General features: G+C 50.7%; 2 protein-coding genes across 2 annotated transcripts in view; one reads left to right on the top strand and one right to left on the bottom strand.

Moving 5' to 3' along the window:
* The window catches only part of SNAP29 (synaptosome associated protein 29), a 34,517-nt gene extending 23,265 nt beyond the window's left edge, over positions 1-11,252 (top strand). The window contains exons 4-5 of the mRNA XM_062182280.1: positions 570-668; positions 8,165-11,252. Of these exons, the coding sequence (XP_062038264.1) occupies positions 570-668; positions 8,165-8,322 (257 nt within the window). The 3' untranslated portion in view covers positions 8,323-11,252. The remainder of the gene's footprint in view (positions 1-569; positions 669-8,164) is intronic.
* On the bottom strand, positions 4,672-5,015 carry LOC133752231 (small integral membrane protein 10-like protein 2A). Its single transcript, XM_062182637.1, is given in 2 exon segments — positions 4,672-4,985; positions 4,988-5,015. Coding segments are annotated over 2 exon segments (225 nt in total). The 3' UTR covers positions 4,672-4,788.
* Positions 11,253-27,367: the final 16,115 nt, after the last annotated feature.

Genomic DNA, 27,367 nt, shown 5'->3' with positions numbered 1-27,367 from the left:
CCAGCTCTCTGCTATAGCCTGGGAAAGCAGTACAAAATGGCCCAAGTCCTTGGACCCCTGCACTTGCATGGGAGACCCGGAAGAAGCTCCTGGCTCCTGGCTTCAGATCGGCGCAGCTCCAGCCGTTGTGGCCATCTGGGGAGTAAACCAGCAGATGGAAGACCTCTCTCTGTCTCTATCTCTCTCTGTAATTCTGTCTTTCAAATAAATCTTTAAAAAATATATATTTATTTATTTAACTGAAAGGCAGAGATACAGAGAGAGAAGGGGAGAGAGAGAGATAGCTTCCATCTGCTGGTTCACTCCCCAGATGGCCAGAGCTGGGCCAGGCGGAAGCCAGGAGCTTCTTGGGTCTCCCACGTGGGTGCAGGGGCCCAAATATTTGAGCCATCCTCCACTGCTCTCCCAGAACATTAACAAAGTTTGACAGAACTTTACATGGGTGAACTGATCATTTTTCCATTTGATTATTGCTCACAGCCCTTGCCTATATTCCTGCTGAATTAGTGTCTTTTACTTTTTCCTTGTTGAACTCCTTATTTAGTGCTGGTATTTCTTTCTAAACTCAGACTCCGTCCCTGGAGGGGCTGGCTCTGCTGTGAGTACTGACACTTACCCCAAGAATGCACAGCTCCGGGCCTATCACCAGAAGATCGACAGCAACCTGGGTAAGACCGAGAGCCCCACGAGAGCCCCACCCGCCTCCCTCGGTCACCTCCAGCAGCCCCTGCCGAGCTCCGCCCTTGTCCAAGCCACTAGCTCTTCCCTCCTTGCATGCCACACCCTACCCCAAGTCGTGTCCAGTTGATGTCTGGGATCTCTCCACTTCCTGCACCTGGTACAGCCAAGCCACCCATACCTCTCACTGGGATCTAGACAGTAGCAGGGACCCCGTAGTCTCTGAGGGCCATGGAGCAGCTGGGATGCAGCCACGCACTCCATCCTTCCCACGTGGCTACTCGGGGCTCCATCTTCCTCCCCTGTGAAAAGGGGTGCCTCTGAGGACTGGGGCGGGGGGCTGCGTGCACCCATGTGTCTGATCAGACCATAAATTCCAGGGCAGTGAGGGAATGTTTCCATCTTGTCACCAAATGGGCCCAAAAGGCAGCCCTCGGTGGGTTTCCATTTACTTCTTTGAGAAGAACTCTCATCTGCTGGTTTACTCCACAAATGCCCACGGCGTGGCCAAGGCTGTGTTGTCCAGAACTGAAGCTGAGAGCTGGGGATTTGATCCAGGTCTCTTATGTTTGTGGCAGGGACCCAGTTATTGGAGCCATGACTGCTGACTCCCAGCATCTGCATTAACAGGAAGCTGGAGTCGGGTGCACGGGCAGGTATGGAACCCAGGCACTGCAGTATGGAACTCGGGCATCCTAACCCACACCTTGACCACTGGGCCAGACACTCTAGAATGAAGGGACAAGTCGGTCATTTGGAGGTGTTGGCGTGTGTGGACAGGAGTGTGAGTTTCAGTGGATTCTAAGCAGTGCCTCGGATCTGCCTCCCTTCTCTTTCCTCTGTTGCTTGGACAGAAGCTCTGTCAGTCTCCCAGCCCCTGTAGGAGCTGGCAAAGTGAGCAAAATCACAAGATTTCCCCCTGGCTCTTCATTTTGGTGTACAGTTGAAACTCAGGAAGATGCATTGTGGATGTCCGTGCACCGGTTTCTGCAACAGTGAGGGTCAGTGTGGCTCTCCCAGCGTGGCGCCCCGCCACAAGCCAGTGCACAGGTGACGTGTTAGTCAACTGCCTGTGCTTTTTCTTTCTAGTACCATTTTACCTTTCTTTATTTTTTATTTTTTATTTATTTATTTTTTTGACAGGCAGAGTGGACAGTGAGAGAGAGAGAGAGAGACAGAGAGAAAGGTCTTCCTTTGCCGTTGGTTCACCCTCCAATGGCCGCCGCGGCTGGCGCGCTGCGGCTGGCGCACCGCACTGATCCGATGGCAGGAGCCAGGTGCTTCTCCTGGTCTCCCATGCGGGTGCAGGGCCCAAGCACTTGGGCCATCCTCCACTGCACTCTCTGGCCACAGCAGAGAGCTGGCCTGGAAGAGGGGCAACCGGGACAGAATCCGGCGCCCCGACCAGGACTAGAACCCGGTGTGCCAGCGCCGCAAGGCGGAGGATTAGCCTAGTGAGCCGCAGCGCCGGCCTTTACCTTTCTTTCTAAATAGAAATACACAGAAATATGTACATAGAAAAATACATAGATATTGACATGTATATAAATATATATATATATATATATAATTGACTATAGAAAATTACAGAAGTGAGGCAAGTGTCCTGAGGAAATAGTCACCCACAATCCTCCTGTCTACCTACAGTAGCCACTGATTTGGGGTCATTGCTTGTTTTTCCTGTTATATATGCATACATGTGTGAGTCTGCACAATGTCAGATATACTTGAGATCATTCTTTTCTTTTCTTTTTTTTTTTTTTGACAGGCAGAGTGGACAGTGAGAGAGAGAGACAGAGAGAAAGGTCTTCCTTTGCCGTTAGTTCACCCTCCAATGGCCACCGCGGCCGGTGCACCGTGCTGATCCGATGGCAGGAGCCAGGTGCTTATCCTGGTTTCCCATGTGGGTGCAGGGCCCAAGCACTTGGGCCATCCTCCACTGCACTCCTGGGCCACAGCAGAGAGCTGGCCTGGAAGAGGGGCAACCGGGACAGAATCCGGCACCCCGACCGGGACTAGAACCCGGTGTGCCGGCGCCACAAGGCGGAGGATTAGCCTAGTGAGCCGCGGCGCCGGCCTCATTCTTTTCTTAAAGGGATCTTCAAAAAGTTCATAGAAAATATGTTATCAAACCATGACATTGGCCGGCGCCACGGCTCACTTGGCTAATCCTCCGCCTGCAGCATCGGCACCCCGGGTTCTAGTCCCAGCTGGGGATTCTGTCCCAGTTGCCCCTCTTCCAGTCCAGCTCTCTGCTGTGGCCCAGGAGTGCAGTGGAGGATGGCCCAAGTGCTTGGGCCCTGCAGCCCATGGGAGACCAGGAGGAAGCACCTGGCTCCTGGCTTTGGATCCACGCAGCACACTGGCCGTAGCGGCCATTTAGAGGGTGAACCAACGGAAGGAAGGCCTTTCTTTCTGTCTCTCTCTCTCTCTCACTAACTCTGCCTGTCAAAAATAATAATAATAATAACTGCATGGATTTCTGAATTTTTTGTGGCAAAATAAACTGATTTTTTGTTAAGATCACTTATTTCTTTATTTATGTATTTGAAAGGCAGATAGGGATATCTTCCATCCACGGATTCACTCGCCACATGCCCACAATAGCCAGGGCTGGGCCAGGCCAAAGCCAGGCGCGAGGACTCGGCCCAGGTCTCGCACATAGGTGGGTAGCAGGAACTGGAGTACTTGGGCCATCGTCTCCTGCCTCCGAGCCCCTCCAGTATGGGATGTGAACATCCCAAGCAGTGGCTTAACCCCCTGTGCCACAACCACCGCCCCAGTAAACCTATCTTTTAATTACATTTTTCCATGGACTTTTTTTTTTTTAAAGATTTGTTTTATTTATTTGAAAGGCAGAGTTACAGACAGCAGGGTGGGGGAGAGGTTTTTCATCTACTGGTTCACTCCCCAAATGGCCACAACAGCCAGGGCAGGGCCAGACCAAAACCAGGAGCCAGGAACTCCATCCAGGTCTCTCACGTGGGTGCAGGGGCCCAAGCACTTGGGCCATCGTCCACTGTTTTCCCAGACGCATTAACAGGGAGCTGGATCAGAAGCCGAGCAGCCAAAACTCCAACCGGCACCCATGTGGGATGCGAGCTTGGAGGCAGCAGCTTAACCCACTCACCGGCCCCTCTGTGAACTTTCCGACGTGCACTCTTAAAAATTAATAATAATAATAATAATAATAATAATAATAACAACAGCAACAACATTTACTATGCTAAAGAACCTTTCCAAAACACTAAAATAGCATGTGGGGTAGGAGTTCGGCACGCATCATAAATTGATAGTTGCACTCAGTAATCCTCCGCCCCCGCAAATGGCTGCTTTCAGCCTCGCTTTGGGAGTCCTTAAAAACTCACGCTCTTAAATGAGCATCATTAAAGTTACCTGCTGAAGGGAAAAACCTGGGTGTGGAAGACGCCCTTGGGCCGCACGCTCGCCACAGGGCCTCGGCCCCGCTGCAGAAACAGTGGCATCCACGGATGCTGGAGGACCCGGCCCCAGTCCCGCGGAGCCGCAGTGGGGCCGTGGACTCGCGGCCTCCACGCGCACGCACCCGAGCTGGGATTCCGCAGGGGCCGCGCGGTTGGCATTCCGACTTACCGCGAAAGAAACCATCCGAGGCCAGCTGGAAAAGTAATCCTGCTATTTTTACTGCACTATGAGTGCCTCAGCGCCCACCAGACGGATCCGCTGGTCCCCAGGGCGCCGGGGCGCGCGCCTCAACACCCTCAGAGAGGCGGAGGTCCTCCCCGCACACGGACGCGGCTCCTCACGCTCAGCGCCTCACCCTTCCCCCCAACCCTGTGCTCCTGCCGGCCCATCCCGCCCGACCCCCACACAGCTCCTGGAGAGCAGGTCCAAGGTTCCCCCCTTACCCCACCCCATGGGCAGCAAAGGTGGCAGCTGAGTCTCTTACCCCCGGTTCTTGCAAGGACGGAAGCATTTGGTGAAGCCAGAGGCCTGGCCCGCGAGGACCCCCTCTCCATCCCAACGACCACGCCTCGCAGGGCCAGGGCTATCTGGCATCTCACAAGGCCATGCAGGAGCCCGTCCCAGCATCTCCTCCCTCCCCCAGGCCCCCACTGCCGTCCCTCGTGCTTAGTGCTCCTCGGTGGGTCTGGGGAGGACCTTCGGTGGGTCCTCAGTGTGAACCTGCAGACGCACGTTGAGCATCATGGAAGCCATGGTGTAGAGGTAGAGGAAGTTGACGTGCAGCCGCCAGGCCAGGTGGAAGAAGACGAACAGCGTGCAGGTCAGCCCCTTGTAGGAGACCCCCTAGGAGCTGGCAGCCACCAGACAGCCAGGCCCGTCAGAACTGCAGCCATATAGAGACCGGGGCTCCCACTGCCCACCCTCCCTCTCTCCCTTCTGTCCCCTGGACTCTGCCCTCTGGAGCCAGAGATTCTGCAAGGCCCAAGGTGTGTGTACCCAAGACCCAAGCACTCCCAGGAACCCTGCGGGGCTTGGAAAGCCCTCTGTCAGCGTCGCCAGGGTGCTCAGTGGCCGTGCCTGCTGCCAGACACAGGAAGAGGAGCTGTTTAAGCATGGCTACTGAACGGAAGGGCAGAAGGGGCTGCGTGCTGCCCACCACCGGGGGCGGGGGTGCCCAGGTGGCTCTGAGGGCTTGCAGTCTGAGCTGGGCCGCAGGCTCCCAGGGTGGAGCAGAGAGCGAGTGGAGGTGACTTACTCAGAACCCAGCTCTGGCCCTGCTGACACAGGCCATGCCAGCTGCCGTCAGGGCACACCACGCCCTCGCCCATAGTTCAGGGACTCTCGCGAGCCCCTGTGACTCCTGCTCCCTCAGCAGGTGGCTTCACTTCATCTCACTGCTAATCTCAACCTAGCTGTGTGCAGATCCTATGCCGGCCCAGATCCCAGAAGCTTCCTCAGGCCTGGGACAACCTCACAGGTTTTTGTTTGTTTATTAATTAATTAATTTATTTATTTGAAAGAGTTACAGAAAGGCAGAGAGAGAGAGAGGTCTTCCATGCACTGGTTCATTCCCCAATTGGCCGCAATGGCCACAGCTGCACCAATCAGAAGCCAGGAGATTCTTCCCGGTCTCCCACATGGGTGCAGGGGCCCAAGCACTTGGGCCATCTTCAGCTGTTATCCCAGGCCATAGCAGAGAACTGGGTCAGAAGTGGAGCAGCCGGGACTTGAACCAGCACCCACATGGGATGCCAGTGCTGCAGACTAGGGCCACAGCACTGGCCCCTACCTCGAAGGGTTTACTGTCCATGGAATACAAGGTCATGGGTTTCAAGAACCTCAAGAAGCCTAAAGCCAAGACTATCTTTTCTTAAAAGTGATTTGGCTTAGACCTGTGCCAGTGCAAAGTATTTGTGTATGCTGACCTTTCTTCACTTCCCGTTTAATCTTTAATTTCACAAGGAAGAAAGCTTACAGGGCTCCGCCTCCCCTCCCTCCCTTCCGGCTCTGGGCATGGCAGCAGGCATGCACACACACACACATACACACAGGTAAACAGTCACCAAATGAGGAAAGCGGCATCACCGTCCACCCTGGCAGAATCAACCTAAAATCTTTGCTACCTTTGGGGCAGCCCCATCCACCTGGGGTGCAGTCTCTTGCCATTTCTCACCCCATCCCTCAGTTCTCCTCACTCCACTCCTGAGGCCGGCCACATGCTTGTAGATATCCCCCTCTTAAAAACAGATGTGGAATGTCCTGGGCAGGCCAGAGCACCCCTAAGGCTCGGGCTGCGGCTCAGAACTGAGCAGTGGAGTTGACCTGGGCTCCTGCGGCCCACCCATACTGCTCTTCCCCCTGTGGCCGTGGGGCTCGCGCTCATGAGCGTTTGCTCTGAGTTTTCAGCAGGAATAGTGGGCTGTCGTAAGCGCTGAGCCTTTGCCAGAAGTCACATGCTCAGTGTTACCTGGCGTTCAGCCCAGCAGCGTCACTGAAGGAACTCAGTGCACTGGGCACCTGGTCCTTTTCTTTCTTATCATTTATTTATTTATTAACGCTTTATTTTATTTGAGGGAGGCAGCCCTGTGGCACACTGGGTAAAGCCACCATCTGCAGTGCCAGCATTCCATTTGAGTGCTGGTTCGAGTCCCGGCTGCTCCACTTCAGATCCAGACCCCTGCCTGGGAAAGCAGTAGAGATGGCCCAAATGCTTGGGCCCCTGCACCCTTGTGGGAGACCCAGAAGAAGCTCCGGGCTCCTGGCTTCAGACCGGTCCACCTCCAGCCATTTGAGAAGTAAACCAGCGGATAAAAGATCTATCTCTCCCTTTCTCTCCCTGTAACTCTGCCTTTCAAATAAACAAATAAATCTTTTCTTTAAAAAAAAAAAGATTTGTTTGAAAGACCAAGTGACAGAGAGGGAAAGACAGAGATAAATATCTTCCATCCAGTGGTTCACACTGCAGATGGCTGTGGAGCTGAGCCATGCTGGAGCCAGGAACCTGAAACCCCATCCAGATCTCCTACATGAGTGCAGGGGCGCCAGCCCTTGGACCTCATCTGCTGCCTTCTCAGGCACATTAGCATGGAGCTGGATCAGAAGCAGAGTAGCCGGGACTTGAACTGGCAACTCCAGAATGCCAGTGTCACAAGCAGTGGATTAACCCACTGTGCCTCAGTGCCGGCCCTAGCTCCTGCTGCTTTGGCCTGGAGACCCTAGGCTGCAGGGATCAACTGCACGCCTGGCCTGTGCAGCGACCGCCGTCGTCTCACTGCAGACAAAGGCAGCGGTGCCAGCCCGGTTCTGAGGAACTTGGGCTGACACACCCAGCACGTCCACCGCGTCGGAGGGTTCATGGATCTGGGAGGCGGCCTCAATGAGCGAACACATGTAGGGACACGTGAACAGAACGACATGAGTAAGGGTTTTCCCGGCATTCGGGTCCTGTGGGAACGTCTGGAGCTCATGTTTTCAGAAGAGCAGCCCAGGTAGCAGGACAGAGATGGAGTCACGGAGTCTCCTCCCTTCCCCTGCCACCTGCAGCCTTTCCTGAGGAGAGCCTGGGGCCAGAGCTGTCTGGTACAGGGGTTCCAGTTGGACAGGGCTCCCCCCATTTGCCATTTCAGATCTGTACTGGATGTAGCTTTAGGGAGGCAACAGTGATGGCTCGGTAATTGGGTCCCTGCCACCCACATGAGCGACCTGGGTTGAGTTCCAGGCTCTCAGCCTCAGCTCAGGCCCGGCCCCAGCTGTCATGGACATTTGGGAAATACACCAGCAGGTGGGATTGATGTCTTTCTCTCAAGTTTAAAGATATCAGTCAAAACACCATTAAATTAACAGTAGTATCTTAGGCGGTTGGGAGATGACCTTCACATACTACTGTTTGTTGAGTGGACAGATTTGCTTGTCATTTGCACATATTTGGGGAAATGAGACCAAAACGCTGGAGGTGATGCCGGAGATCAGGGGTTGAGATAAGCATCTCCAGGTGCTGTGACTGCGTTGGCTCAGACCTCCGTGCCTCTTCTTCCATCCACAGATGAGCTGTCCTTGGGACTGGGCCGCCTGAAGAACATAGCCCTGGGGATGCAGACGGAAATCGAGGAGCAAGACGACATTCTTGACCGGCTGACAACCAAAGTGGACAAGTTAGACATCAACATAAAAAGCACAGAAAAAAAGGTTCGGCAACTCTGAAAGTCAAAAAAGGATTTCCACTCCGTGGTGAGGAAGGGAGTTCCACCGATCTTCTCTTTAAACGCCCAGGAAATGTCCTTTCTTATTTTAGTATGTAATTTAATGTGCATTTGCGAATGTTCTAATAGAGCGGGGCCTGAGAGGTTTCTTGTTGCCGTGAGGAATTGTGTGTCCTGCGTTTTCTTAGGGCTGACGCCTCTCTTAAGTTCTTTCAGCCGACGTAAAGCCTTTGAAGACCATGTTGGAATGAGAAGCAAAAGTTGTATCTCTCAATTTTCCTCCGTACGTGGAAAGATGCGGGCAGGACTTCAATCTTGGGCCCGCCAAGTCCTGCTTTCCTGTTTGATATATTACTCATTCCTAGGCCTTAGTGAGTCGGGATGTTCAGGGACCCTGGGAGCCAGTTTATGTGGGGAGGGTCACCATCGTGGTAAGCAGGCACATGCTGTCTCTCTCACACACACAGCACATCCTGATGGTTCTCTTAGCCCCTGGAATGGGGTCAGTGTTAGGTCTGTTAGTAAAGTGTGTCACATCCCTTGCTCTTGTGTTGACGCAAGAGTGTCCCTTGGCATGCATTTTCATAGGAAGGTTTCAGATCAGCACTGGTCAACCGTGATACCTGGAAATGTGCAGGCGATTGGGCAAGCTCCTCTTCCCCCACCTACTTCTCCTCTCCAACCTTCCATCCCAGTTGGAAACATGACCCAGATGTGGATCCTGGTCTAGTTTGTGGGAATGGAGTGTCACACAGATGTGGCCACACCCACTGGTCTTTCTCCTTCAAGCCCTCTCCCCGCCTTGGCCAAGGCTCAGTGTGGCTGAATATGTCTTCAGTTCCTGGGCTCCCCTGAGCTGTGCAGGGCTGCACTTCTTGGCCTTCTTGCAAGATAAGTTAAACCATTACCTGGTTCTCAGCCATCAAGTGTTGAAACTGTCACTCCACAAATTATGCTGACTTCACGTAGAAGGATTTGGCTAAAGAAAAAAAAAATCCCAGGTGTTATTTTAAGCAGCCTAGCTTATTCTCTCATTTTACAAAAGAAATCGTTTAGAAGCGTTAATTACAATTGATTTCTACAATTTTTAAATTGATTGGTCTTCAGTGAAATTGAAGCCACAGGCCCTGTCTCTTTTCAAAAACAAATGATTTAGAACATCTTGAAGATGGTGTAGGTCAGAAACTTTCAAGTACAGTGCCTTTCACCTTAAGCCGTGGCACCCACCTGTGGGAGCCGTGCCAACCACTGATGCTTTCCTTCGAGAGTCTGCAGCCTATAAAAAGTTGTCTCAGAGCAAAGGAAACCTCTGGGAGGGATGCCAGCAGGCAGTTCGCATCCCATAATCCATGGCGTTCCTAAAACCACTGAGAGCCTCCGTAGGCAAACACAGCTTCCTCTGAATGGTGATCAGATTCAGATGCACATGGCTTTGACCCCTGGAGTGTGAGGACTCGATTCAAGGTAATAAACCCAAACGATATTCAGCGGAGGAGCTCAGCATTCCTATGCTCTCGACAACTCGTGAGAGAAAAAAATGTTAAGCACAGTTCCCATCCCAGGGAGAACCAATGCACGGGGCTTTGGGGGAAAGGACTGCTCAACAGCTTGAAACACAGAGTGCAGGGCAGCCCACGTGTACGATTCCACCTGCCCCAGCGACCTCTCCGGTGCGTCATGAGAACTTTCTCTTAGTCATCATCAGGCACAAACTTGTGAGAATTAGTCGTGATACTTCAGGCCCAGGCTTCTCTGTTCATTGCCTCTAACAGCCACTACAAACCATTCTCAGCAGCCGACCACCTCCCATCTGCAGATGGCATGAGTGAGCCCACTGACTTGAAGCCAAGTGAAATATTTTATGTCACTTGCCTGTCTTTTGTTGGCTTGATAAAGCTAATCCCTCCCGTTCCCCCCAGCCACTACTTCCCTGTTTTGTTTTTTTATCCTGAGTACACAGAGAGTGGCCTCACTTTGCTAGAAGTGTCTCCCTGGGTCCCGTTCTAGAGGGCCTCCAGTGCCTCGTCCTATTCTGTTCAGACCCTCTGGTTCGAAGTCCTGGGGCGAGGGACCGTCCCTAAGCTGCACGCTGGCCTGCTGCTGCTTCCTGCTGGGTCTGCCCACTCCTTTCCCCACTACAAACCGGCTGCTGACGCCACTCTATGGAGTAAAGCTGCTTGCGCTTCGACCGAGAATGAAGAACTGATGACTGTCATGAGAGAGAAGACGTCCTGCCCTCGGGACAAGTCACATCTCATGGACACACGCCAAGAGGACAGGCCCGGGCGCCATGGACCTTGGTGCCACAGATGAGACGGTGAACAACTCCTGCTTGCCAGACGGGCTCTGAGACAGATTTCAACTTCGACAGTTGCACTGGAAACAAATGGTGCCTTTCACGAACAACACAAAGAACATGGCTTTCCTAACGTTAGGTTGGGATATGTTAACATGTGCTCCTAACTTTGGAAACAAGTGCATTCTCCTAGGAAGGAAACTCCACCAGGACTTTCTGACCTCACAGCCCTGGAGCTGCTTTGTGCATTCTGTAGACAAGGAGACCTAAATTAACTCAGATTGCAAGAGGGGGGAAAATCAGCATTGTAATCTCTCACTGCCTCTTGTGAACATGTAGTTTTAAGGGTACACTACACCGATTGACTTAAAATCTTCACAGCTTGCTTATGTAGGCCTTTCCTGCAGAATTCTAAGTTACCAATGACGTGAAGCACCCTCCCCCTGATGAATCAAACGTCTTGTATCCGCCGTGCTGAGCCACTCATTAAAAGTGCTTGTGATGAGGGGGCGGCAGTGGGGAGGTGGGGGAGCTCTTTGCTCAGAGTCTGGATCAGAACAGCTTGTATCCACCATGCCTTCATCCAACAGTCTCCGTAATCCATACAAATAAAATGTGAAGTTGTTTTTTAATCAGACTGTCTGCTCCGTGGTTATTTTCAAGGAGCTGGCTGGGGAGTCCGTGTTGTGCCTGCGTATGTTGGGTCCTTGAGAACACACATTGCTTCTTTTTGTTGTTTTTATTTAAAGATGAAGCTTGCTTTCTTTTCTTTCTTTCTTTTTTTTTTTTTTTTTTTGAAAGATTTGTTTATTTATCCAAGAGGCAGAGTTATAGACAGAGGGAGAGATAGAGAGAGAGGTCTTCCATCTGCTGGTTCATTTCCCAAATGGCTGCAATGACTGGAGCTGGGCCTATAAGGAGCCAGGAGCTTCTTCTGGGTCTCCCATGTAGGTGCAGGGCCCAAGCACTTGGGCCATCTGCAGCTGCTTTCCCAGACCATAGCAGAGAGCTGGATCAGAAGTGGAGCAACCAGGACTCGAACCAGTGCCCATATATGGGATGCTGGCACCAAAGAGAGAGAACTTAACCTGCTAAGCCACAGTGCCAGCCCCAAGAACACATTTCAATGGACTCTTTTTTTTTCCCCTAAAGATTTATTATTTATTTGAAAGTCAGAGTTACACAGAGAGAGAAGGAGAGGCAGAGAGAAGGAGGTCTTCCATCGGCTGGTTCACTCCCCAGTTGGCTTCAGCGGGAGGAGCTACGCTGATCAGGAGCCAGATCAGATAAATCAACTAATGTGAAAAAAGAAAAGCAGCCCTCACATCACATCGACTAACTTCCCATCTGTCTACACGTGCCCGCCTGAACCAGGCTTGAAAACCTTCTGTACGTTTTCCAGTCTGTTGCATCTGCAGTCATGTGCTGTATAATGATATTTCAGTCGGTATCCAGCCCCATTTATAAAGGTGGTCCCGTTAGGCTCCACTGCCTGGTGGCGTTGCAGCCGTCTTAGGTTGTTTAAGCACTCTGTGATGTTCGCACAACGACAGAATCGCCTCCTGAGATCTGTGATGTTCACACGACAGAATCGCCTCCTGGCACGTTTCTCAGAATGTCTCCCTACTGGGCTGGGGTTGTGGCCCAACAGGCTAAGCCACCACCACCTGCAGCATTGGCATCTCATATGAGCGCCAGTTCAAGTCCCTGCTGTTCCACTTCCTTTTTTTTTTTTTTTTAAGGTTTTATTTATTTATTTATTTGAGAGGTAAAGTTACAGGCAGTGAGAAGAAGGAACAGAGAGAAAGGTCTTCCTTCCGCTGGTTCAATCCCAGGTGGCTGCAACAGCCAGAGCTGCACCTGTCTGAAGCCAGGAACCAGGAGCTTCTTCCTGGTCTCCCATGCAGGTCCAGGGGCCCAAGCACTTGAGCTATCTTCTACTGTTTTCCCAGGCCATAGCAGAGAGCTGGATTGGAAGAGAAGCAGCCGGGACTCGAACCAGCACCCATATGAGATGCCAGCACCGCAGGTGGAGGATTAACCTGCGCTATGGCGCCAGCCCCTGCTGTTCCACTTCCAATCCAGCTCCTCGCTAACATGCCTGGGAAAGCAGCAGAGGACCTGGACCCATGTCGCCCACATGGGAGTCCTGTTTGAAGTTCCAGGTTCTTGGCTTCAGCCTGGCCCAGCCCAGGACTGTTGCGGCCATTTGGGGAATGAACCAGCAAATATGGAAGATAGTTCTCTTTCTCTCTCTCTCTCTCTCTCTCTCTCTCTCTCTCCCCCTCTCTCTCCCTCTCTCTTTCTCTCTCTCCCTCTCTCTCCCTCTCTCTCCCTCCCTCCCTCCTTCTGTCTTTGTAACTCTGCCTTTCAAATAAATAAATCTTAAAAAAAATCTATTGGTGCTGGCATTGTCACACAGCAGGTTAAGCCACTGCCTGGAACGTCAGCATCCCATGTGAGCAATGATGTGAGTCCCAGCTGCTCCACTTGTGATCCAGCTGCCTGCTAATGTGCCTGGGAAAGCAGTGGAAGACGGCCCAAGTACTTGGAGCCCTGAACCCATGTGGGAGATCCTGATGGAGTTGCAGGCTCCTGGCTTTGACTTGGCCATTTCTGGGAATAAACCGGCAGATGGATGATCTTTGTCTCTCTGTGTCACTATCTCTCAGATAAATAAATTTTTTTAAAAAGTATCCCTGTCGTTAAGCAAAGCAAACATGTTACTGGACTCAGCTTTGCCACTGTAGCACAAAAGCCCAGAATAAACAAATGAGAATGGCTGTGCTCCAATAAAATTTTACTTATGACCATTTGCAGTTTAAATTCCATATAATTTTCTCATGTCACCCAATCCAGCTCTTTCTTTTTCATCTACTTTAAAATATAAAAACCACTTAATTCACAGGAGGCACAAAACCAGGGCAGGCTGCGTTTGGCTTGTGGGCCATCATCTGCTGCTTCAGTCTAGGCTGCCAAGAGGCAGTCCTGTGGCGGGTGAGGGGTAGCTGGCCATCGCACTGTGCAAACAGGCTCTCCACCAGGCTCCCAGCACCACCACCCCCAGCCCCTGTCTCGAAGGGTGGCCGTCATCTCCGTGGGTCATCACGGAGAAGGAATGATGAGAGCCTGATCGTGGCAAGGACATGACAGAGGAAAGCATGAGTGAACCTCGTAGCCGTGAGCTGCAAGTAGACAAGAAGGGCTGGAGTTGGGTGGTCATGAGTGAGAGGTGACACGCGGAAGGCAGGCCGGTCCTAACCCACGAGGTTTATGGGCCATCTTGAGGAATCCCAACACTGACCTCCAACTGATGGGAGTCTAAGCACGGCAGGGCCGTGACCACATTCAGGTTGTGACTGTACATACACCTGGAAGCATTGTTCCTAAGTGGAAGAATTAGAAACCATCTGACTAAGGAGATGAGGGAATGACGCTTCACTCTCAAAGGGGCCAGAGACAATTCTGGCTATGAAAACAATCTTGCCATGATTAATCTTATACACATTTCCTTGGGCATGTGTATAAGAGCTTTATTATTATTATTTTTTTTTAATTTGGCAGGTAGTTAGAGAGAGAGACAGAGAAAGGTCTTCCTTCCATTGGTTCACTTCCCAAATGGCCACAACGGCCAGAGCTACGCCGATCCAAAGCCAGGAGCCAGGTGCTTCCTCCTGGTCTCCCATGCGGGTGCAGGGGCCCAAGCACTTGGGCCATCCTCCACTGCCTTCCCAGGCCATAGCAGAGAGCTGGACTGGAAGAGGAGCATCCAGGACTAGAACCTGGTGCCCATATAGGAGCTGGCGCCGCAGGCAGAAGATTAACCAAGTGAGCCACAGCGCTGGCCCCAAAAGCTTTATTATTTTTAAAAAAGATTTACATTATTTTATTTGAAAAGCAGAGTTAGGGAGAGGCAGAAAAGGAGGAGAAAGGGTAGGAGAGGTCTTCCGTCCACTAGTTCACTCTCCAAATGGCTACAACGGCTGGGGCTGGGTCAGGCCAAAGCCAGGAGCCAGGAATTCCATTTGGGTCTCCCAAGCACTTGGCCCATCTTCCACTGCTTTTCCAGTATCATTAGCAGGGAGCTGGATCAGAAGCAGAGCAGCCTGGACTTGAACCGTGGTTCATATAAGATGCTGACGCTGCAAGGTGGTGGCCTACCCTGCTAGGCCAAAACATGGGGCCCCAGCTATGAAGTTTTCAAATGCTTGCAAGATTGGTATGGGGGAAAGAATGGACATAAAACTGATTATACAGTAAGGTCTCAATTTTGTGGAAAAGCAAACCATTATATGAATTTGGAAACAAACCATCTAGGGGGCTGGTGTTGTGACACAACAGGGTAAAGCTGCCACTTGCAACACCCTTATCTCATATGGGCATCCATTTGAGCCCCGGCTGCCTCACTTCTGATCCAGCTCCCTGATAATGCACCTGGGAAAAGCACCAGAAGATGGCCCATGTTTGGGCCCCTGCCACCTATGTGGGAGAACTGGATTAAGCTCCTGGCTCCTGGCTTCAGCCTGGCCCAGCCCTGGCCATGGCAGCCATTTGGGAAGTGAATCAGTGAATGGTAGATCTCTCCCTCTCTCTCTGTAACTCTGACTTTGAAATAAAATAAATCTTATAAAAAAAAGAAAAGAAGAAAAAGAAAAACAACCAAGGCCATTGTGGCACTGTGGGTTAAGCCGCCACTTGTGATGCTGGCATCTCATATAGGACTGGTTCAAGTCCTGGCTTTTGCACTTTCTTTCTTTCTTTCTTTCTTTTTTAAAAAAAGATTTATTTATTTATTTGAAAGGCAGAGTTACAGAGAGAGGTCCTCCCAAAAAAAAAAAAAAAAAAAAAAAAGGTCTTCCATGTGCTGGTTCATTCCCCAAATCAAATGGCCTCAATGGCCAGAGCTCAGCTGATCTGAAGCCAGGAGCTTCCTCCAGGTCTCCCACATGGGTGCAGGGGCCCAAGGACGTGGACCATCTTCTACTGCTTTCCCAGGCCATAGGAAAGAGCTGGATACCAGTACTGCAGGCCGTGGCTTTTTCCACTATGCCATAGCGCCTGCCTTCAGCTTCTCCACTTTCAATCTAGTTCCCTGCTAATGCCCTGGGAAAGCAGTGGAAGATGGCCCAAGAACCTGGGTCCCTGCCACCCATGCAGGAGACCCAGAGGGAGTTCCTGGATCCTGGCTTCAGCTTGGCCCAGCTGGGGTGGACTATTTTGGACGTGAGCCAGGGAATGGAAGATTCTCTCTCTCTCTCTCTCTCTCTGCTTCTCCCTCTCTCTCTGTCACTCTGCCTTTCAAATAAATAAATCTTTACAAAAAAATAAATAAATAAGATAGCCTTGGTGGGTGAGGAGCTCAAGCTTGAAAGAGCCTAAAGAAAAGACTTCATGACCCACGCAAGAACAGAAGATAGTAATAAGACAGGGAGGGCAGTGGGTAGGTTCCAGAGGACATTCACGGGCAAATACTGGTGACTGATTCGCCAGTCAAACATAATAGACGGGAAGGAGTTGAAAGTAGTTCTCAGGTTTCTGGCTGAAGGAAGTAGGAACAGACAGTGTCAGGGAGGAAAATGATGAGTACTGGACAGGTTGAGTTTGAAGAACTTTGGGACTTTTGAGATGGATTCCAGGTGATGGGCCAGGAACTGTGTAAAGGAGAAAAAAATCCCTGCCCTCGTGGAACTTTTTAAAAAATATATCTTAAGAAAATAATAATACATGGGGGCCAGCGCCGTGGCTCACTTGGCTAATACTCTGCCTGTGGCGCCAGCATCCCATATGGGCACCAGGTTCTAGTCCCGGTTGCCCCTCTTCCAGTCCAGCTCTCTGCTGTGGCCCAGGAGGGCAGTGGAGGATGGCCCAAGTCCTTGGGCCCTGCACCCGCATGGGAGACCAGGAGAAGCACCTGGCTCCTGGCTTCGGATCAGCGCAGCTCTGGCCGTTGCGGCAATTTAGGGAGTGAACCAATGGAAGGAAGACCTTTCTCTCTGTCTCTCTCACTGTCTATAACTCTACCTGTCAAATAATAATAATAATAATAATAATAATAATAATACACAAGACAAGTCTAGTGCATTTTTTTGCAGGTCTGAGCTTGCAAAAGATGTGGAGAGGATTTGGAAGCTGTCAGACTACAGTGGTGGACTGGTGTTATAGTGCAGTGGGTTAAGTTCAAGTCCCAGCTCTTCCACGACAGATACAGCTCCCTGCTAATACTCCTGGGAAGGCAGCAGAGGATGGCCCAAATAAATAGGTAGATCTTTTTTAAAAAATGGTTGGTTGACATCATAACAAAATTATTATCATTATTAAAGATTTCTTTATTTGAAAGGCAGAGTTACAGAGAAAGAGGGAGGGAGGGAGAGAGAGGGACTACCATCCACTGGTTCACTCCCTAAATGGCCACAATGGTCAGGGCTGGGCCAGGCTGAAGCCAGGAGCCTAGAACTCCCTCACAGGAGCCTGGAACTCCCACACAGGTGGAGGAGGCCCAAGCACTTGGGCCACCTTCCCATGCTTTCCCAGGCACATTAGCAGGGAGCTGCTTGGGAAGTGCAGCAGCTAAGACTAGAACCAAAGCTCATGGAATGCCAGCGTTGCAGACAACAGCTTTAACCCACTTTGCCACAACTCACGTCAGTTATTTTTAAGGCACTAGCAACATGGGTCGGATTTTTTTAATTTAAAGTTAATTTTTTTTTTTTTTGACAGGCAGAGTGGATAGTCAGAGAGACAGAGAGAAAGGTCTTCCTTTTTGCCGTTGGTTCACCCTCCAATGGCCGCTGCAGCCGGCTGATCGTGCTGGTCTGAAGCCAGGAGCCAGGTGCTTCTCCTGGTCTCCCATGCGGGTGCAGGAGCCCAAGGACTTGGGCCATCCTCCACTGCCTTCCCGGGCCATAGCAGAGAGCTGGCCTGGAAGAGGGGCAACCGGGATAGAATCCAGTGCCCCAACCGGGACTAGAACCCGGTGTGCCGGCACCGCAGGGCGGAGGATTAGCCTGTTAAGCCACGGCGCTGGCCAATTTAAAGTTAATTTTTAAAGACTCTTTCTTTACTTATTTGAAAGACAGAGTAAGAGAGAGAAAAAGAAAATATCTTCCATCTGCTGTTTCATTCCCCAAATGGTTGCAATAGCCAGGTTTAGGCCAGGCCAAAGCCAGGAACGAGGAATTCTATCTAGGTCTGTCCCATGGGAGGCATGGGCCCAAGTATTTGGGCCATCTTCCTCTGCCTTCCTAGGCACATTAGCAAGGAGTTAGATTGGAAACAGAGTAGCCGGGACTCAAAATAGCACTCCCCATGGGATGTTGATGTTGCAAGCAGTGGCTTAGCCGGCTGGGCCACAACAGTGGACCATGTTTGTTTGTTTTTAAGATGTACTTACCTGAAAGGCAGAGTGACAGAAACAGAGAGACCTCCCATCCACTGATTCACTCCCTGAATTGTCACCAGGGCCGGGATTGGGCCAGCCAGGAGCCTGGAAATGTATGAGTCTCCCACGTGGGTGGCAGGGACCCAGGCACTTCTGCGGCTTTCACCCACGTGCATTAGCAGGGAGCTGGGTTGCAGTTGGAGCAGCCGAGACGCAAACTGTCACTCTGCTGTGGACGCTGGTATCACGAGTGGTAACTTAACCTGCTGCACCACGCCAGCCCCCAACCGAAAACTCCCAGTTCTGGAAGCTGAGTGTCTGAAATCAAGGTGTCTGCGAAACTGAATCCTTCTGAGAGTGATGAGGGGCAGAGCTATCCCTGACCTCTCTCCTGGGCACATGGGGGCGCTCCTCGTGTCCACATGGCGTTCTCCCTGTGTCCTCACATGGCCACCCTTCTGTCCACTTCTCTGTCCAGCCAGCCTTACTGGAGTAGGCCTAGTAACTTTGCTTTCAATGGATCACTTCTGTAAAGGCCCAGTCTCCAAAATGAGACATTTTCATGCACAATTCAACCCATAAAGAATATGAGGGTACTTCAGAAAGTTCTAGTTAAGATGCCTGCCTGCCTGCCCCATGGGAGTGCCTGGGTTTGACTCCTGGGTCCAGCCTGATCCCAGCTTCCTGACAATGCAGACTCCGGGAGGCAACAGTGATGGCTCATGTAGTTAGGTTCCTACCACCCACGTGGGAGACCCAGATGGAGTTCTGGGCTCCTGGCTTTCACCTGGCCCAGTCTGACTGTTGCAGGCATTTGGGGAGTGAACCAGCAGATGGAAGATACCTCTCTCTCTCTCTTCCTCCGTCTCCTCCTCTCTGTCACTCTGCCTTTCAGTAGTTGGGGCGGCTTTTGGGACCGTGGTTAAGTTGCTGCTTGGGACACTTGAGTCCCGGATCCATTCCTGATTCCAGTTTCCTGCTGATGCGCACCCTGGGAGGCTACATGTGATGACGCGTGTAGTTGGGTTCCTGCCGCTCACATGGGAGACCAGGGATGAGCTCCCCGCTGCCATCTTCAGCCTGGCCCACCCCCCAGATGTTTCAGGCATTTGGGGAATAAATTAGCAGATGTTAAGATCTGTCTCCCTGCCTTTCAAATAAATTAAAATTTTGAAAAAAGATAAATTTATTATGGTGCAAACATTTTTTGAAACCCATGCATAGTTTTTTTAGTTTTTTTTGTTTTTGTTTTTTGTTTTTTTAAGATTCATTTATTCATTCGAAAGAGTTACAGAGAGGAAGAGGCAGAGGTAGAAAGAGAAAGAGATCTTCCATCCACTGGTTCACTCCCCAAGTGGCCAAAACAGCCAAGGCTAGGCCAGACCTAAGCCAGGAGCCAGGAACTTCATCTGAGTCTTTCCACATGGGTGCTGGGACCCAAGCACTTGGGCCATCCTCCGCTGCTTTCCCAGGCACATTAGCAGGGAGCTGGATCAGAAGTGGAACAGCCAGGACTTGAACCGGTGCTCATATGGGATGTCTGTGCTGCAGGCGGCAGCTTAACCCACTGTGCCACAGCACTGACCCCTAGGTTTTTCATAATAGGCATTTTCCATGAACTTTTTGCAGCCCCCTCCTAAATGTGTAGCTGGAAGGGGCTGCCATGTGTCAGCCTTTATTTCCCTTTTGAGGTGGAAATTAGTGGGAGCTGGCATCAAGGAAGGGAGAAGTCAATCATCGAGGAACAGACTGTTCCAGACCCAGCTGAGACAGGGGCCATGGAAGGACCCTGGATGTCAATCCATTTCATGGAATTTTACAAATGGAGGACTGAGGTTTCCAGCCCTGGGGTCGCCCGTCGGTTTCACTGCTGCTGGACTACAGGTAGGAGAGGCTGCTGAAGTTCAAGAGCAGGTCTCCTGTCCCTGGGCCAGCAAGAAAAGCCAAGAAAGGCAATGAGAGGCCCGAGCTCTGGCCTGAGGGCAAGGGCAAGAGTACGGCTCCTTAACCAGTGTCACCAGGGTCATCATGCAGAAGCCAAGGTGCTGTCTCCACAGCTCAGATCACAGAAGGTCTGGAAGCAAAGCTGACTTGACATTAATCTTAAAAAAAAAAAAAAAAAAAAAAAAGATTTATTCTTTTATTTGAAAGTCAGTGCCACAGACAGGGAGAGAGAGATTTTCCATTCACTGGTTCACTCCCCAGATGGCTGCAATGGCCATGGCTGGGCCAGGCCAAAGCCAGGAGCTTCACTTAGGTCTCCCACATGGGTGGCAGGGGCCCAGGTACTTTTCTCAAGCCATTAGCAGGGAGCTGGATCAGAAATGGAGCAGCTGGGACTCGATTCGGTGCCCAGATGGTATACCAGCATTGCAGGTGGTGGCTTTACTCACTATGCACAACACCACCTGACATTAATCTTTATAATTCAACACCTTAAATTCTCCCAGAAGAAAGTCACAAGGCCTACGCATGAGTGGATTTGAAAATAGCCTAAGGGCCCAGCGTGGCACAGCAGGTTAAGCTGCTGCCTGTGATGCTGGCATCCCAAGTCGGATATCAGAGCACCTGTTTGAGTCCCATCTGCCCTGTTTCTGATCCAGCTCCCTGCTAATGTGCCTGGGAAAACAGCAGAAAATAGCCCAAATGCTTGGGCCTCTGAAGACCTGGGTGGAGTTCCAGGCTCCTGGCTTTGGCCTGGCCCTACCCCTACCCATTGCAGCCATTTGGAAAGTAAAGCAGCAATGAAACTCGATAAAGGGCGGGATGGGAGAGGGAGAGGGAAAGGGAGACGGGAGGGAGGGAGGTTGGAGGGGGGGAAGCCACAACAATACAAAAGTTGCACTTTGTAAATTCACATTTATGAAATAAAAAATTAAAAAAAATTTAAAAAAAGAAAATAAAGCAGCAGATGGAAGATTCTCTCTCCTTCTCTCTTTCTCTCTCTTTCCTCTTTCTCTGTAACTGTCATTCAAATAAATAAAATATATATTTAAAAAAACCACAATAGGCTAAAAGCAGGGCGTAAAGCAAGCAGAGCTGATCAGAGAACTGCTCATTCCACAGAGGCAGCACTTAAAGGGTGTCAGCACTCACTGAGCTCAGACACAAAGGTTGCAACCAAGAGCACCTGTAAGCCGTTTAAAAATTAAAACCAGGGGCCGGTACTGTGGTGTAGCAGGTGAAGCAGCTAGCTGCGGTGCCAGCGTCCCATACGGTTACAGTGGGAGTCCTGGCTGCTCCATTTCCAATCCAGCTCTCTTCCAATGGCCTGGGAAAGCACCAGAGGATGTCCCAAGTGCTTGGGCCCCTGCACCCACATAGGAACTTCAGCACGGCCCAGCCCTGGCTGTTGTGGCCATTTGGGAAGTACACCAGCAGATGGAAGATCTCTCTCTCTCTTTCTCTCTCTGTAATTTTTTCAAATAAATAAATAAATCTTTAAATAAATTTTAAACCAATTTCTGTTGAGTCCATTTGACTTACTAATTCATTAATTATTTGAAAGGCAGAGGGACAAGGGTCTTCCATCTGCTGATTAACTCCCCAGATGCCCACAACAACTGCAGCTAAGCTGAAGCCAGGAGCCCAAAACTCCATCTGGGTCTTCCTTGTGGGAGGCAGGGGCCCAAGCACTTGAGCCATCATCTGCTGCCTCCCAGGATGCGTCAGCAGGAAGCTGGATGGGAAGTGGAGTAGACAGGACTCAAACTGGAGCTCTGATATGGGATGTGGGATGTGGGTGGTTTAATCTGCTGCACCACAACACCAGGCCTTCCCTTTTTATTTTTAATGCGTTTTGTTTCCAGTTTGTTCTCTGAGGCAGGCTAATGTGGATCATGACATTCCACTACTTTAAAACCTCTGCCGGTGGGCGGCGGGCCCTCTGGCAGCGTTGTTTTTGTGGAATGATGGCAAGAAAAGACAGAGGGGGGAACGTGTTAGCGGAAGGTGGCAAGAAGGCATTTCAGAAAGTGAAATTCTCAAAGCCAGCACTGCACCATAGCAGGTATAAGTTGGCAGCCATCTGGGGAGTGAGCCAGCGGGTGAAAGATCTCTCTGACTTCCAAAATAAACAAATAAATCTTTTAAAAAAAAAAAAAAAAGGAAAGAAAGAAAGGGAAATTCTCATCACAACGTAAATGTTCATATTCCCAGCAGACTGAGCCCTGGACAGAACCGGACCACACGCACATTTACATCCCCGATTCCAGCTCCGAGAAGATGCTCGAAAACAGGTGTGCTGAGTTTAGTCATCACTCAAGTGTTTGTTATTTCAGGATCTTAGAAAGCTCTTCTCGAGGGCTGCCACTGTGGCATAGTAAGTTAAGCCTCTGCCTGCAGCGCCAGCCTCCCCCATGGGCACTGGTTCAAGGCCCAGCTGCTCCTCTTCCAATCCAGCTCTGTGCTGATGGCCTGGGACAGCAGCAGAGGATGGCCCAAGTGCTTGGGCCCCTGAGCCACATGGGAAGCCAGGAATAGGCTCCTGTCTCCTGGCTTCAGATTGGCCCAGCTCCGGCCATTGTAGCCATTTGGGAAGTGAAGGAGCGGATGGAAGACCTCTCTCTGTCTCTCCCTCTCTAAGTGCCTTTCAAATAAAAAAAAAAATCTTTTTATTTAGCAGGTAAAAGCAGAGTTATAGAGAGAGGAAAAGACAGAGAGAGAGAGAGATCCTCCACCTGCTGATTCATTCCCCGAAGCGGCCAGAATGGCCAAGGTTAGTCCAGGCCACAGTCAGGAGCCCCGATCTCCTACACAGGTGGCAGAGGTCTAAGTACTTGAGCCACCCTCTGCTGCCTTCCTTGGCACATTAGCAGAGAGCTGGATCAGAAGTGGAACAGCCAGGACTCGAACTGGCGCTCATATGGGATGCTGGCCATGCAGGTGGTAGCTAAACCCACTGTGCCATGACGCCAGCCCCATTGAATTGGGGTTCCTAATACTGCAACTGGAAGTATGCTATTGCATGACAGCCAGGCCGCTTCACATGCTGTGTCATGACCGCGTGGTGAGCGAACGTCTCTGAGACCACTGAGTCATTCTGATGTTGCAGGTACAGACTGACCTGACTGCCTAATCCCCGGAGGCTTAGACCCTGCCCTCAGTCCCTGAGTGCTTTGTGAATAGGTTTGACACTAGGAATTGGGTGGGAGGACCCCAGGAGATCTGGGGGTTTAAACAACATCTTCAGTTTCAGAAGACCAGAGGAACTACTGTAGGATGCACAGGAGACGAAACAGGGCCCTGAGTGAGGAAAAGACATCAAAGATGTCATACTAGCTTTTGAAGTTTTACCTTTGTGTTGAGCAAAGGGTATGGGGGTTGGAAGTCTTCTCTCGGCTGTCTTCATCATTTAAACATTTTTTTCAGGGGGCTGGCATTGTTGCATAGCGGGTAAAGCCATCGCCTGTGGCACAGGCATCCCATGTGGCACTGGTTTAAGTCCTGGCTGCTCCACTTCTGATCCAGTTCCTTGCTAATGGCCTGGGAAAAGCAGTGGAAGATGGCCCAAATCCTTGAGCCCCTGCACCCATGTGGGAGACCTGGACGAAGTTTCTGGCTTCAGCCTGGCCCAACCCTGGCCATTGTGGCCATCCGGGGAGTGAACCAGTGGGTGATTCTCTCTCTCTCTCTCTCTCTCTCTCTCTCTCTCTCTCTCTCTGTAACTCTGCCTTTCAAACAAATAGATACATCTTTAAAAACATTTCTCCCCATCTGAATGAGAGTACAGTGATGGTCAATTATAAACATTCTTCCTTCAGACAAAGATGATCATCATTAGTTTATGTTACCATCTGTGACACCATCGCCCCCTAGGAAAGCTGGTTCAAGCCCCAGCTACTCTGCTTCCAATCCAACTCCCTGCTGATGAGTCTAGGAAAATAACACAAGATGGCTAAAGTGCTTGGGCCCCTGCCACCCAGGTAGGAGACTCAAATGGAGGTCTGGGCTCCTGGCTTCAGCCTGTCCTACTTGGGCTATTGCAGCCATTTGTAGAATGAACCAGTAGATGGAAGATTTTCTCTCTCTCCCTCTCTCTCTCTCTTTCTCCCTTTCTCTCTCTCTCTCCCTCTCCCTCTCCCTTTCTATTTAACTCTGCCTTTCAAATAAATGAAATAAATCTTTTTAAAAAGATAGGGATTGATGCACTTTAAAAAAAAAAGATTTATTTATTTATTTGAAAGGCAGAGTTACAGAGAGGCAGAGGCAGAGAGAGTCTTCCATCCGTTGGTTCACTCCCCAGATGGCCACAATGGCCGGAGCTGAGCTGATCTGAAGCCAGGAGCCAGGAGTTTCTTCCGAGTGTCCCACCACATGGGCAGGGGCCCAAGGAGTTGGGCTATCTTTTACCGCTTTCCCAGGCCATAGCAGACAGCTGGATCGGAAGTGGAGCAGCCGGGACTCAAACTGGCACCCATATGAGATGCTGACACCACTACGCCACAGCGCTGGCCTCAGGCAAAATCTTAACATTGGATGTACAATTTTACCAATATCTATAGCTCTCTCCTCTACTGAGGATATGGACAACATGATTTCCTGCTGCCCCTGAGTTTAGGCTTGGCGTGAGACTCTCTCATGTCCATAAAACGTGAGCAGACTTAGCATGCTTCTCTGAGCTGAGGGGTTCACTAGCTCTTGCCGATACATTAGAGAGACTCACTAGTTTTGTTCCCAAGTTCAGCTGCGGGAGCGGAAGGTCAAGTGTTCGTTTGGTGGAGCCTTTGCAGGACTGGACCACTGGGTCGCTGCACAGAGGAACGCTGCCCTGTCTGTGTCAGAAATAAACTGTCGGGGCCAGCGCTGCATAGGCCCTGCCCGTTCTGACGCACACTACTGATAAGGCGTGCAGAAACAGCTGCTGCAACACAAAATGGTATTAACCTTTATGGAGGGCAATGTAGTCATATCACAGGTGTGTGTTTATACTTTAATCTGCAGTTCCACTTCCGGTAGTCACTCTGCAAGAAATACCTGTGTACACAAACACACCCGTGGCACTGTTTGTCACAAGCGTTTGGAAATATTTTAAACATCTACCTATGAATACTGGTAGAATAAACTACGGTGTACCTTCACAGTGGAATAGCATACTAATGTGCAAACAGATAAGCAACAGAGAAGTCCTCTAAACACTGGTGAGGAGGGGCTGGGCACAGCAATGAGGACGCTGCTTGGGGCCGGCGCTGTAGCTCAGCATCCCACATGGACACCAGTTCTAGTCCCGGCTGCACTTCCAATCCAGCTCTCTGCTATGGCCTGGGAAAGCAGTGCAGGATGGCCCAAGTCCTTGGACCTCTGCACCTGTGGGAGACCCAGATGAAGTTTCTGACTCCTGGCTTGAGACTGGCCCAGATCTGGCCATTGCGGCCATCTGGGGAGTAAACCAACAGATGGAAGACCTGTCTCTCTCTCTCAGCCTCACCTCTCTGTGTAACTCTAACTTTCAAATAAACAAATCTTTAGAAAAAAAAAAAAAAAGATGCTGCTTGGGAGGCCTGCATCCCATATCAGAATGCTTGAGCTTGAGTCCTCGTTCCCCCACTTCTGATCCAGCTTCCTATTAGTGAGCCTGGGAGGCCCAGATACTTAGGTCCCTGCCACCCGGATGGTAGACTCACATGGGAGTTGTGGGCTCCTGGCTTTGGCCTGGCAGAGCCCTGGCTGTTGTGAGTGGGTAGTGAACCAGCAGATGGAAGATCTCTCTCTGCCTTTCAAATAAAATTTAAACCAGAGAAAATATTTTAAAAATAGGCAGAGTTACTGAGAGAGAGGAAGTGGGGAGGATCCTCCATCCACTGGTTCACTACCCAAATGGCCTCAACTGCCAGGGTGGTCCAGGGCAAAGTCTGGAGTCCAGAGCTCCACCCCAGTCTCCCATGTTGGGCCATTATCTGCTGCTTTCTCAGGCACAGTAGCAGGAAGTGCTCTGATGTGGGATGACAGGCGTCCTAGGGGACAGCTTAACCCACTACATCACAACGCCCACCCTCAAGCTTTCTTATTTAGTGCTGCTCCCCAAGCGATCTAATAGCCGCCAATCAGATGTCCTCTAGGCATTGAGAATCAGTACTTTACACCTCAGTATCTGGCGAAACAAAGGATCAGAGAGGCAGTTTCTGTGTTGTGGGTCTGGGTAGTATCTGGTCTTGTGCTCTGAGTTCCAGAATCTGAACTCTGATGGCTAAGTCAGCCTTTATGGATGGAATCCTACAACTGTACAAGGGAGCTCCCTCTGGGACATGTGTCCATGGTACTGTGGGACCTTACGTGGGGACCTGACCATGGGTCATGGGCCAGGCTGTCTGGCACTGACCACTATAAAATAGAGACCCAGCTCAGATACAGAGGTAGGGGAAGATGCAGACTGACAATTCATTTCTTGGGGGTGGGAGTGGAGTGTGTGGGTATGATTAGGGGTCTCTGGGAGGAAAGAGGCCTGTTAGAAATTGTAATCATCACTGTGGCATCGCAAGTAAAGCTGCTGCCTGCAGTGCCGGCATCCTATGTGGGCGCCGGTTTGAGTCCTGGCTGCTCCACTTCCAATCCAGCTCTCTGCTATGGCCTGGGAAAGCAGTAGAAGATGGCCCAGGTCCTTGGGCCCCTGCACCCATGTGGGAGACTCAGAAGAAGCTCCTGGCTCCTGCTTTCAGATTGGCTCAGCTCCAACTGTTGAGGCCATCTGGGGAGTGAACCAGAGGATGGAAGACCTCTCTCTCTCCCCCTGCCTCTGCTTAGTCTAAAGTTGGCAAATACGAGCCTCTGGGCCAGATCAAGCCCACCTATGTTTTTGGTATGGCTTGTAGATGGAATGGGTTTTACATCTTTAAATGGTGGGGGTGGGCATTGGCCCACCAGTTAAGATACTGAATCCAGGTTCCTGCTAATGTGGACCCTGTGAGGAAGTGGCTCAAGTAATTGGATTCCTGCCACCCACAGCCGAGATCTGGGTCACGTTCCTGGCATTTGGGGGTGAACTAGAAGATGAGAGTGCTGTCGGCCTCTCAAATTAGTAAGCAGATTCTTCTCTTTAAGTGGTTGAGGTTAAAAAAAGAAGAAGACTATTTCATGCAAATGAAGATTATGTGAAATTCAATGTCAGGACCCACTAATAGTTGTATTGGAATAATGCTAACCCAACCCCCACATTGGACTAAAGTCATACATGGGTGGTGGCTGCTTTCCCCCCTCCAATGGCAGAGCTGAACTGTCTGGCAGGGAACATACATGGCCTTCTCATGACTGTGCTGCTGCCCAATACACGCTGAGCACAAATACACATTGCAGTCACAACATTGTACCTTAGTGTTTACTGATGATCTTTTTCCTATTTATTTTCATTTCTTTTTCTTTTTTTTTTTTAAAGGCAGA

This window comes from Lepus europaeus, chromosome 23, assembly GCF_033115175.1.
Source record: "Lepus europaeus isolate LE1 chromosome 23, mLepTim1.pri, whole genome shotgun sequence".
NCBI lineage: Eukaryota > Metazoa > Chordata > Mammalia > Lagomorpha > Leporidae > Lepus > Lepus europaeus.
The sequence above is the reverse complement of the archived record's forward strand: the minus strand, read 5'-3'. Positions and strand labels throughout refer to the sequence as shown.